The sequence below is a fragment of the Pogonomyrmex barbatus genome, unplaced genomic scaffold, assembly GCF_055798465.1.
Source record: "Pogonomyrmex barbatus isolate J1 unplaced genomic scaffold, ASM5579846v1 scaffold14, whole genome shotgun sequence".
Classification (NCBI taxonomy): domain Eukaryota; kingdom Metazoa; phylum Arthropoda; class Insecta; order Hymenoptera; family Formicidae; genus Pogonomyrmex; species Pogonomyrmex barbatus.
The window spans coordinates 6,477,988-6,490,689 of NW_028297110.1; the positions used below are offsets into that span (position 1 = coordinate 6,477,988).

The 12,702-nt window shown below is 41.6% G+C and overlaps 1 protein-coding gene across 1 annotated transcript; it reads right to left on the bottom strand.

The window, feature by feature from the left end:
* Positions 1-4,934: 4,934 nt before the first annotated feature.
* LOC148937429 (uncharacterized) lies at positions 4,935-6,265 on the bottom strand. Its single transcript, XM_089073042.1, has one exon. It carries the CDS (start codon positions 6,167-6,169, stop codon positions 4,988-4,990), a length of 1,182 nt encoding a protein of 393 aa, XP_088929168.1. The 5' UTR covers positions 6,170-6,265; the 3' UTR covers positions 4,935-4,987.
* Between the last annotated feature and the right edge of the window lie 6,437 nt (positions 6,266-12,702).

The window sequence follows — 12,702 nt, forward strand, 5'->3', positions numbered from 1 at the left end:
CGTTATTCTTTACACCTTTCGCCTTTTTAATGTCTTGTGGCGGTCACCGCCACTCGGGCCCTGCACCGAGCGCGCCGGCGCGCGCCGCCGCGCTGCCACGCGCCGACACCGTGGGCCCGCGCACGGGAGTGACACACGCTCGCCACGAGATGGCCAGCCGTCCGACCGTCTGCTCGTGCGCGAAATGCCGTAAGGCCCGCCCGCACACGAGAGTGATCCACGCGCTCGCCGCGAGATGGCCACCCGGATAACCATCAACTCGTGCGCGGAAGACCACACGGCCGCTATATAAGAGCGGCCAGCACCAGCAACCGGCACTACCCCTCAGTGCGCTCTGGGGCCCGTACACGGCTAAGGAGACACTGAGGTCCGACCGCTTGCGGTCAGCTACACGGCCCTTTTTGCCGGCGTTACCGACCCTTCACAGGTCGTACTCTCCCCTCGGTGGCCGTTCACGCCGTGCCTCCTCTCGCCGAACTCTTCTCAGCAGCCGTTCACGCCGTTGAGTGGACTCTAGGCATTCCTGCCGAGAGGCACCTGAACGAGCCAACATCGCAGACATCGGAGGAAGGCCACGCCGCAGAGACGACGCCAGATTCCGCCACCACGTCGCAGCCACCGCTACACAGCCGCCGACCTCGCAGCCGCATCCGCCCGTGCCCTAGCGGCCTGCTGGCCGCCATCTCCGCGGGGAGGACTACCCCCGCCGCCAGCGCAGAGCGGACATCGCCCCACGGCCTCCGAACGAGACCGTCTAGTCGAGATATTTGGCGCCCTCTCGACTTCCTCCTCGTCGGCCGACAGCCACACGTCCGGCCCAACATCGCGGACGCCACCGCAGCAGCTCCGCGGACTTGTCCGCCTACGCCGGGCCGCAGCATCCATTTTCCGGCCCGCAGGGACGCACGCGGCGAACCAATCACCCCGCAACGGGCGAGGCTTCCGCCGCAGATCGCGGCACATCACCGCCCATCCGTCCCGAGCTTCACAGGACTACAACCGGAGCCCACCATCACTCCGTGGCGCCTCATACCCCTCGACCTGGGGAGCATCACGCGGGGAACGCCCCGCCGAGACCACCGGCAGTCCTCGTTCCACGCCGCCTCGCAGACCGAGGCCTCGCCATCCATCGAAGCCGCTCTAACGACACGAGCCCGGACGCCTCATCACGGCGAAGCCGGTGCCCGCGAGCGACGTACGCAACGTTTCAGAGAGGAACCACGCGCCCCGGCCACCACCGGAGGCACCGCGTATACGCGGGGGACTCCCACGCCGCGCCATTAATGTACACGACGTTTTTCTTTATTAAAAATGCTTAAAATGTACGCATGAGAATCGCCTATTTCTGGGAACCAGCACGAACAACCTTCCATTCCCCGTTGCCCATTCCGCCTCGTACTTGAAAAGCGGACAGCGGACTAGCAACGTCGGAGACTCAGCAGATTGACAACATTTTCAGTGGTGGATATACGAACCACCACATTGATGTATATACACACACCATAGTCTTTTCTGCCGTTCACCCTCACCGCGTACATCTTCGCTCTGAGTCCGACGAATTCCGTCATTATCGCACCGTTATTCTCATCTTTCATTAGACCGGGTACTTTTTTATTCGCGAGAGGCATCCCGTACGCGTTATCCGTCGGATAATCGCTCGTATCGAATCTAGCGATATCGCGTTTCATCGCCTCGTACACATCATCGCACTTGATGTGGTATACGAGACGTGTCGGTATACATGATCTTACATTTCTCGCGATACAGCGATGACACGGTGTCGGAGAACGATTACGCGCACGCCGCGAACATTTGGCAACGGTTCTCTATTCGAACGCTCGGCGAATACAGCGATCTATATCTCAAGACCGATGTCTTGTTATTGGCCGACGTTTTCGAAAATTTCCGCGAAAGTTGCGTTGCGAGTTATGGACTCGATCCCGCGCATTACTACACATTGCCAGGTTTCACGTGGGACGCCATGTTGAAACATACGAGCGTAAAATTTGAGTTGTTCACCGCATCGATATGGTTATGTTTATCGAACGCGGTATACGCGGCGGTCTCAGTCAATGTTCCGGCAGATACGCGCAGGCCAATAACAAGTACATGCGTTCGTACGATCCGTCGAAACCGTCATCATACTTTATGTACTTTGACGTAAATAATCTGTACGGATGGGCGATGTGTCAACCGTTGCCCTATGCCGAATTTCGATGGATGGAAGACATTGAGAACTTTGATGCGAGCGCGATCGCTCCGGATTCGTCTACGGGTTATATTCTCGAGGTCGATCTCGAGTATCCACATCATTTGCACGATCGACACACTGACCTACCTTTCTGTCCGACGCGCGATAAACCACCCGGCACGCGGCAGGATAAACTTCTCGTGACGTTATACGATAAGAAGCGGTACGTCATCCATTATCGCAACCTGCAGCAATGTACGCGCCATGGTCTTCGTATCGCAAAGATATATCGCGTATTAGAATTTGCTCAATCCGCCTGGCTCCGCGATTACATCGAACTCAATACACACTTTAGAACGTACGCGAAAAACGATTTCGAAAAAAATTTGTACAAATTAATGAACAACGCGGTATTCGGTAAAACAATGGAAAATGTGCGCAATCACGTCGACGTTAAACTTTTGACCAAATGGGACGGACGGTATGGCGCGGAGGCAATGATCGCGAAACCAAATTTCCACAGCCGCAGCGTCTTTGCGGAAAACTAATCGCCGTCGAACTGCGTAAACTCGAGGTAAAATTCAACAAGCCGATTTACGTGGGTATGTGTATACTCAACATATCGAAAATCTGCTTGTACGAATTTCACAACGAATACATGTCACCGCTGTATCGCGAGAAATGTAAGATCATGTATACCGACACAGACAGTCTCGTATACCACATCAAGTGCGATGATGTGTACGAGGCGATGAAACGCGATATCGCTAGATTCGATACGAGCGATTATCCGACGGATAACGCGTACGGGATGCCTCTCGCGAATAAAAAAGTATCCGGTCTAATGAAGGATGAGAATAACGGTGCGATAATGACGGAATTCGTCGGACTCAGAGCGAAGATGTACGCGGTGAGGGTGAACGGCAGAAAAGACATTAAAAAGGCGAAAGGTGTAAAGAATAACGTCGTAACGCGAACAATAACGTTCGACGATTATACGCGGTGCTTGAACGAAGAGATCGAAATTACTCGTCGCCAGTCGTGTATAAGATCCAAGCTACACGATGTCCGAGTCGAAAATCGCTCTGAGTCTGTACGACGACAAACGATACATCGTATCGGATTCGACGGAGACGTTACCGTGGGGATTCCATTAGCGGATTCCATTGTAACATATATATATATATATATATATATATATATATATATATATATATATATATACATGTGTATACATGTGTAATGTACATATTTTTATATTTTTTATATAGTTTATATGTATGCATATATGCACGTATGTATGTATGTACGTACCTATATATCATATTTATGTATGTATGTATGTATGTATGAACGTATGTATTCTTGTAGTTTTATACGATACTGTTTTATACGATAGTGTTTTATATGTAGTATAGATGTATGTATTTTTTGTAGTTTTTATATATAGCTTTTACAATAAAATTTAGCTATTCAAATTTATTTTATATATAATTTATAATAGCAACCAAGATCCTGCTTGCTGAGGAATTAGCTTTAATTCTCTCTTCGATTTATTTAATGTATACTCGGCTTAATACATATATTGTTTATAATACATATAGTTTTACATGTGTTCTCGTAAGTTGCATACATGTATAGTTTAAAAAATGTAATGGAAGAAAAAAATAATAAAAACTCTTTGTATACATGTATACAGTGTATATTTATTTTTTTAATACATTATAAAAATAAGAAAAATGAATTAAATCACTGCTTTTGTTTATCCATGAGTTATGCGATCTATCGAATCCCAGCCATTTGACGTAAACCTTGTCTCCCTTTCTGCGTAGTACTTTCTCCACGAGATACACGTCCGGATGAGTCGCGCGATGCAATTCGTGCTCGTAGAACGTGCCCGCGACCGATTTTCCGCGATAGTCCTCGAGCAGATAAGTTACGGGATTAGTATGCTGCACTTTAACGATCTTAAACACCTCGGTCCAATTTGGCGTGTAACCTTTTTCGAAAATTGTCTTGTACTTGCTCACGCGTACCGATTCGCCTACTTTGAATTTTGCTGGACCTGCGATCTTTATCGCGCTGTATACCGTATCCAAGAGTCTTTTGGCGATCGCGGGAGTTACGTCAATGGGTTGCATGCCGATAGTGCGATGCTTGCGCGCGTTGTAATCTGACAGGAGACGCGGTAGCGCGTCGACCCACTTGTAAGTGCCGTTGAGCGTAAACATCTTCCACATGTCGTTTCTTAAGCGTGCAATTGAATCGCTCGACGATCGATGCCTTTAACACCGTATACGTGGAATAATGATTAACGTTGTGTTTTTCCAAGAGTTTTTGCACATCGGTATTGTAAAATTCCTTTCCCATATCCGTTTGCAAGTTTCTCGGGCATCTTCCTCTCTCTCTCGAATTATCTTAGGGATAGCGTTAGCCGTCTCGCTTCCGACCTTGCTCTTGAGCGGTACGGCCCAGGCGTACTTGCTTAGTGCATCGATGACGGTGAGTATGTAGTGATGACCTCTGTTGAAACTCGAGTACGGACGCATTTTTTTTGACGATGTCAGCCTGCCACAGATCGTCGTATTCCCGAATTATGACACGTCTTCGTGGAAAATTTCTCCTCGCCGGAGCGTGCAATTCCTCAACGAGTCGTCGCCTCTCGGAGCTAACATTTTTTTCACGTCCATCGGATCGCATGTTTCAACGATGTTTAATAATAAATAAGATATACAATTTAAAATTGTTTTTTTCCTCACTGACGTTAATCGACTGGCTCGTTTCGTCGATACGCGATTAATTTATAATAATGCCGGCTTCGCGAAGTTCCTCGATGATCGACAGCATCTCGTTGTCGTGAGCGTTGTTATCAGCTCGGTGCGAAGCGTTGAGCAATCGGAGTCGATCCACCAGTTCGTTGGGATCGTCCCAATGCACGTAATCGATCTTGTTGTTGTTTAACTTCATGGCGGTTGGTATATTGCTCACGCCTGCACCCTTTTTACGTCCGCTACTTCCATACGTAGATACGAGCGGAGCGATGATGTTAATATACTTGGATCCCCTATTACCCTTGATGGGATTATGGGCGCTGTGACCACGTCTATGAGCATTTGTTGTTAACAATATACTTTTATACGTTTGTTTGTCATCCTCGGTAAAAACCGCGTCATCGGGAAGTCTCTTGAAGATCAATTCGTACAATCCTGGTGTACCATTGTATCTCACATTGTCTATGATTATGGAGTCATTTTTGTCAACGTCAAATTTCTTGTCACCAAGCATCGCACCACTGTTTTTATCGAAATAAACACCGTATACGCGATCAAATGTATCGTTTTTTCCATTATCATCGAGGAGATGGCTTACGTACTTTTGCCCTAATGGTCCCAGCTGATTATGCAACACCTCTCGACCTTGTTGCGTTTGCAGACTCTGTTTGATGGTTGTTTCGAATGACGGTTCACTGGCGTCTTTTGTTTCGAAAACATCTTCCTTTTGCAGGAACAGCGGTGGTTCTTTCGGTGGGTCTTTCGATGGTTGTATCGGTGTAGACTCGAACACGAGTGAATCTGACGCGGCTTTCAATTCTTTCGTTGTACGTCGTTTTTTAGACTGCGGCGTTAATTTCAACCATCCAATATGAATGACATCCGTCCAATATGAATCCTTGTCAGTAGTAGTAGTAATATCGTTATCGTTGTCGTCATCGCTGTCTTCACGTTTTTGTTTTTTCTTAATACCGAGATCCTTTGCTTCTCTTTCAATCGATTGAGATTCCTCGGTTTTTGCAACAATCTGTTTTAGAGGTTCGACGATGGGCTTGAAGCGTTTCTCCAACGCTGTATCTTCAGCTATTTTACCAATTTTTAAAGCGCGATATTTTTTGCGAATCGAATCGCTCGTTTTCGCAATCTGTTTCGCTATTTTCTCGCGATTTTTGGTGTTATCCATGTTGCCTGCTTGACGTATCGACATCGATTAACCACGTTACGGTACCGCGAACGTATTAAATTCCTTTCTGTATCGCCCATTGATAAGCGGACTGTCCTTATCTATCACTAGAAATCCATACTCGCGCAAGGGACACGAAAAACGACAATGGCTGTGGAATTTGCTTCTGGACGATGAGCGCGTGTACATCGAGACTCTGGATGCTGATTACGAAGACGTAGATTCTCTAAACAATCTGGACGCTGATAATACTATGCGATGCGGATATCACTATACTAATTGCGCATTACAAAATGTATTCAAATTATTTAATTGGTGATCAGATAACCATGAATAAAATAAATATGATATACGAATTATGTTTTCTTTATTCTTTTTCCCCGCCATCCAAAACATAAATTGCTAAAACATATTTTTATACTCTTCTGTAAAAAAAATCTTCTTTTTACAACACATATAAACACATGTAATTCAAAAAAGTCAAAAATCATTACGGATACGAAAAGAGTCTGGAGGAAGGGAGAGAGCCGCAACGGAAGAGATAATACGAGAGATATTTATTTTTTTACTCGGCGGCGGCGGTGGCGGCCCCAATAAAAGAGAATATACATAAAGCAAATTCATGCATACATTACTAAGACATATATACCAACACATTACATACATGAAAAATGAAACAGGAAGCAAAAGATAAGTCCACATTAAACAAAGACATTGAAATCCAATACCTTTCCCACCTAAACAAAAGGCGTTATAAGATAGAGCGTAAGCTAAGGGCCAAGAGCCTTGTCGAAAAAAATCATTCAGAATCATTCTGTTCCTCGTACGAGACGGACTCAGTCTACCATATCAAACCAATCCAATCTACCGTATCAAACCAATAAATAAAAATGCAAAAGGAAGAAAAAGAAGTAGAAAATTATAAAAAACAAATAAAAGATCCAGAATTGGATTGTGCTGTAAGTAATTAAAAAAATTAATTAATAAATAAATAATATAATAAATATAATAATAAATTTTATTTTCTTTTTAAGACACAGAAACAACAAAACCAAAAAATAAACTATAAAATGCTGGGAGATCCGGAACTAAGATGCATCACAGGCCCAGACAAATTCAATAAACTACGAACACAATACTATAATTATATATTTTATGAAACCATACCATCTAAAAGAAAAATATGTGGAGACTGCTTTAATCCAACCGAAATAGGCGCAGAAAATTTTAAAAGATTACCCCTTCCAAATTGGCATAGCCACGTGATTATTAACGATGATAATATAGATGAGAAAGTACAATGTGTAAAATGCCATAAAAAACTTCTAAAATTAAAAAAACTATTAGATTACGAAAAATGTATTAGAAATTATATACTAGAAAAAAAACCAATAACGGAAGAAATGTACTTGTTTAACATATAATATATAAAATAAAATAAATATTCAATAATACAATAATCACTCAATAAAATAAACAAAAAAAACAAAAACAAACAAACAAACAAACAAACAAAAACAAATAAACAAACAAACAAACAAACAAACAAAAAGGAAAAAAGTGGAACATATTTTGTATTACTGACAACAAATAATAAATAAATAATCATAAAATAAATAATAATCACAAAAAAAAAGAAAACAAAATAATAACAAATATATAAATACAATAATAATAAAAAAAAATAGTAATCTTTGTATAAAAATAAGCTAATTTGTATCAGATTAATTAATATTATTCATACGTAGTAACATAAGGTGCTACGTGTGACTTAAGGGGGGAGCCCTGTCACGGCTATCTACATCTTATAATTTTAAATGAAGGAATGCGCGTAATATGATAAAATATTGATTTATTGATTTATTGATTGAATTCTTGTCGGTACCAGGCTTCGATTGTTACCAACGAAGATTCAGATAACACCTCTGAGAAAGAACCTTCCCCCTCTTAATTATGGGTTTGAAAGAAGGAAGTGGTGAGAAACTCGCGCGGGGATTCTGATCATTTCCACCTATAAATATGCGTGCGGAAAAAAGCGGCCGCGGCTTTTTCTTTGGTACTAACTAGGCGGTGACATTAGTTTGTGACGCGTGATCAACCTTAGAGTTAAATTCTTAAATTTATAATCAATTTCTGTAATACTTCTCTTAGAAGAATTTAAAAGTCTTCTCGACTAAATAAAGGTAATTTTAAATTAAAATAATTGAAAAAACTGAAATCTTAAATTCTTCTTAATTAAAATCAAGATCATAATTCTAAATCCAAAACCGGTCGCTAACAATAGCGTAGCGTACCATTTAGTCGCAACCAATGGTGTTGCGACTGAATAATTTGAATTTAGAATCTTAATAATAAATAATTATTTTCAAACGTATTCATGCCCAAAAGAGGGGGACGCAAAGTTCAAATTAAAAGATTAAGATTTCAGTTAAATCAAACGATAATTTTAAATAAGAATCCCCTCTCATTGTTTCCTAAAACTTAAAAATTTAGAAAGACAAACTAAAATTAAAATAACTAAGCAAATTCCTAAATATAAATTAAGAAAAATTGATTTCAATGTAAATTATCCAAATTATAATCAAATTAATAAGAAGGATCCTCGATACAAAATTTATAAAATTCGTTTCCTATTTGGGGTTGATTAATTCACAAACCAGTCCAATCCCAGGGTAAAGTACTTAAATGTATTGACCTAAAAACGGACAATCAGGAGTAACACCCACCATAAAATAATTAGAAAAAAATAACATTCGCCATAAGAGAGAGAGAGAGAGAGAGAGAAAGAGAGAGAGAGAGAGAGAGCCGCAACGGAAGAGATAATACGACAGAGATATTTATTTTTTTACTCGGCGGTGGCGGTTGCGGTAGGCGTGGCGGCGGCGGCGGCGGCGGCGGCGGCGGCGCCCCCCTTCCCCCTCTGACGTCATGTCCACGCGCAATTTTTTATATCATCTTCGCCGCCCATTTTGTTTATATCGCCTTGCTATCTTATCCTATTTGTTTATTTCACCTCGTTTCATCTTTCTTCACTACTCCCCCCGTGACGTCATGTCCTTCGAGTCGCAATTTTCTATTTATTTATCTATATATTTATCTTCTTGTTTATCTATTTGTTTATCTATTTGTTTATATTCCCTTCGCCGAATCCTACTATCTTATTCCCCCCCCCCCCGCGGCTCAGTTCAAAGGACTGCCGCCTCGGACTTCCTCCTCCCCTCTTCCCCGCGCCGTCCGTTCCCCCCCCGCACCCCGCACCTCCCTCAACGCTTCTGAGTTAGAATCGGTGCTATATTCCTACTATGGACACCACTTACATATACAGAATTACATGGAACATCCAATATATATGAGAGGCTCAACTACATAAACAAGTAATATGCTAACATATTGTCGCACTTCTGCGCGGTCACTCGCACAATTCGCACTCACGCAACTCGCGAAAATAAATAGAAGCCGTTTACAAAGAGAGAACCTTAGTAAACTTAATAACTATTAGTGTCGGTCCACAATAGTTGATTTAAGCTTTAAGAAGTAAGAAATTGACCAATTATAATCGAATATGAAAAGAATAATTGACTATGATTGATCAATTTCTTACGGCTTAAATATTAAATACTTATTGTGGATCGGCACTTATACAGCTCGTTTGACATCTTTAAGCTTCTCAAAATCGTCCCGCACGACTCTCTGTCAAATCTCAAATTAATCGATCGATAAATATAAACAACGGCGCGTTGGCAAGAAACGATCTTCACAACATTACTCGGGGGCTAAAAGCGAGCGGATCACAACACCGCTCGGTCACAACACTACCCCCCTTCTCTTCAAAATTGTCGTCTCGACAATTCTAGTGAACTCCCTCGCAGAAAAGTCGGTTTCTTCTTCCATGGTAAAGAAAGTTCTCAGGGAATCTGTCGGCTTCCTGCTCTACCCCGAGCTGCTGCTGCGGATTACCTAGAGCCGAACTAGTCCCAACTTCCCCTATCCTCCCGAAAGTTCCGTGCCGCTACGAGGTCATTTTCCCTTTTCTGTCTTCTTTCTTGATATTTGTTTGTTTTGAACTTGTCTTGTGCACTTCTCTTTTGAATCTTCGGACAAGGGAAGGGGAAGCTTCCGTGAACCCTTTCATCCTTACGGATACTTCAAATCCCCGTCTTGGCGCCCTAAGTCCGTCGAAAAAACTACGATTCAAAAAAATCGAGGGCGAGGCGATCTTCTTAAAAAAAACAAAGGATTTCCTTAGCCAGATGTTCAGGCAAAAAGCAGAAGATCTTCCTCTTTACGTCGTTTTTGCATAACTCCTTTTCATGAAATATTTAAAGAAAACAAAAAAAACAGTAATTTATAAAATAAGAACATCTTTCAATTCAATATTTTCCCTTCTTCGGACGGAAAGAATAATCGACTTCCCCACAGGCTCTGATGAAAACCACGACCCAATTTAGAACGCCTTCCCGAAACAGAATTCACATATCTAAATGAGTTCCCGTCTAACAGACACTTAGAAGAAACTTCAAAGATTATAAGATTATAAATTACTTGATTTTCCCTCCTATCTAAAAGGAGAGACATCGAAGCCTGTGCCACATTTGAAAAACGTATGCGCATCCGTCCGACAATCAATTCGTGTCAAAAGAAAACTCATCATAAAAGAATCTTCTTTAACTCAAAAGCGCGCAAAAGCAAATAAAAAGAAAAACAAAATTTATTTTATAAAAGCGAAAAGAAATTAATTAATTAACGACTAGCCTGACATTTAACGCTGTCATCTAGTCGCCGCTCGGCTCGTTCCTCTGCCGACATTCTTTCATTCCACAGCCCTTTCTTCCTGCAGAAACCGTACGTTGTCTCGCCATGCCGCTGGTCCTTGCCGACGCTCGTCGCTCCGCTATTCCAATAACAATCTGTCCAATGGATTCTACGATCCTGGACGAGCCTCCAAAAATGTTGCATTTCCGCGGCGGTCACTCGCACAATTCGCGCTCACGCAACTCGAAAATAAATAAAGGCGAAAATAAATAAAGGCCGTTTACAAAGAGAGAACTTTAATAAGCTCAATAACTATTACAGTTCGTTTTACAATCTTTAAGCTTCTCAAAACCGCATAAATCTTTGTTAAATCTCAAATCAATCGATCGATAAATATAAACAACGGCACGTTGGCAAAGAACGATTTTCATAACATTACTCGGGGTCAAAAGCGAGCGGACCACCGCTCGGCCACAACAATATAATACAACATACAGTATCTAAGATAATTTCTGTGATATTATTGTGATGCATATATTGCATCATGATAAGCTTTGACAAATATGGACTGTTAGCCTCTCACTTTTCCCATGTTAAAAGCGTATGCCTGTTGTCAACATTGGATCAAGATATTTCGAGATTTAGACTCTACTCCGTGTGCCAAATGGCGAATAATTCAAAAATGAAATAAGAATTTCCGTAAACGAACAAATATATTTTATTAACATTTTATAAAAATTATATAATAATTTATAAAATCATGTACTAAATAAAAACAAATATAAAATATATAAAAATTATTTATTGCCTTTTAAATATAACAATTTTTGTTAGCGTGTGTCGAATAAAAAAATTATGTTTATTTCTTGTTTCACACGCTCCAAAGTACGGCATTTTAACATTATTACGTTTAAATAAGTTTGTGCAATTAATTTAATTAACTCGTATTTTCCAAGAATATGCAAGTTTCGTATATGATCCTCAAATGAAATGATATGAACTGATATGAACTGATATGCATTGACTAATCACTCATGCTTCAATGACGCATTTTAGTTCGTGGGACATGATAATGCCATTATCCAAATTAATGTTGGCATCACGAGTAAAGCGAGCTAGCAATCCATATTTATACAGTCAAATGTAATAAGTATACAAAGCATAGTATCTCTATTCATAGGTACATGTAAATATTGGTGCAATTATATTGTATTTGTACAGTTTATTTTGTAATAAATATAAGGAATGTCAGGATTTTCGAATTTCGCGCAATAAAATGTATTTCAAAATGTCTCAAAAAATCACTTTTATTGCAACACAGGTTGTACAGTTTAAATTGTAACGCGTACTGATAGCATCTCTCTTTTAAAATTCGTCACAAGGCGAGAAGGAAGCAATGGCGCCGGGTGCTCCATGTTGCCGACGCACAAGTAGCGGAAAGGTAAGTTCTCTCTTTATTATCAAATAGCACAGAACAATCATTTATTAGATCGACAGAGCGGGTGTTTACGGATTTGCACAAGTTTCAGACGAATAAACAACTTACTCTACGGAGACTCTCGGCTATCGCAGATCGACCGTCCAGAACGCCATCACAAAGGAGAGTGCTGGCTGCTCCGAAAAATGTCCGACTCCGGAGCAGATACCGAAGGTTCTCGAAGGCTCCGATTTCGCCTTCGTTTCTTGTTCATTAGCGCCGTTTCCAGGGAACTATGGCACCAAGACGTCTCCAACGTCTATAGCTCAATTTATTTCTGCCGTCCGAAATTAACGTTAATGAGCATGTCGGATGAACACGGTATCTT

What these genes read in the sequence shown, in the direction of transcription:
- LOC148937429 (XM_089073042.1), bottom strand. Translation starts at nt 6,169, where the DNA reads ATGTCGATACGTCAAGCAGGCAACATGGATAACACCAAAAATCGCGAG.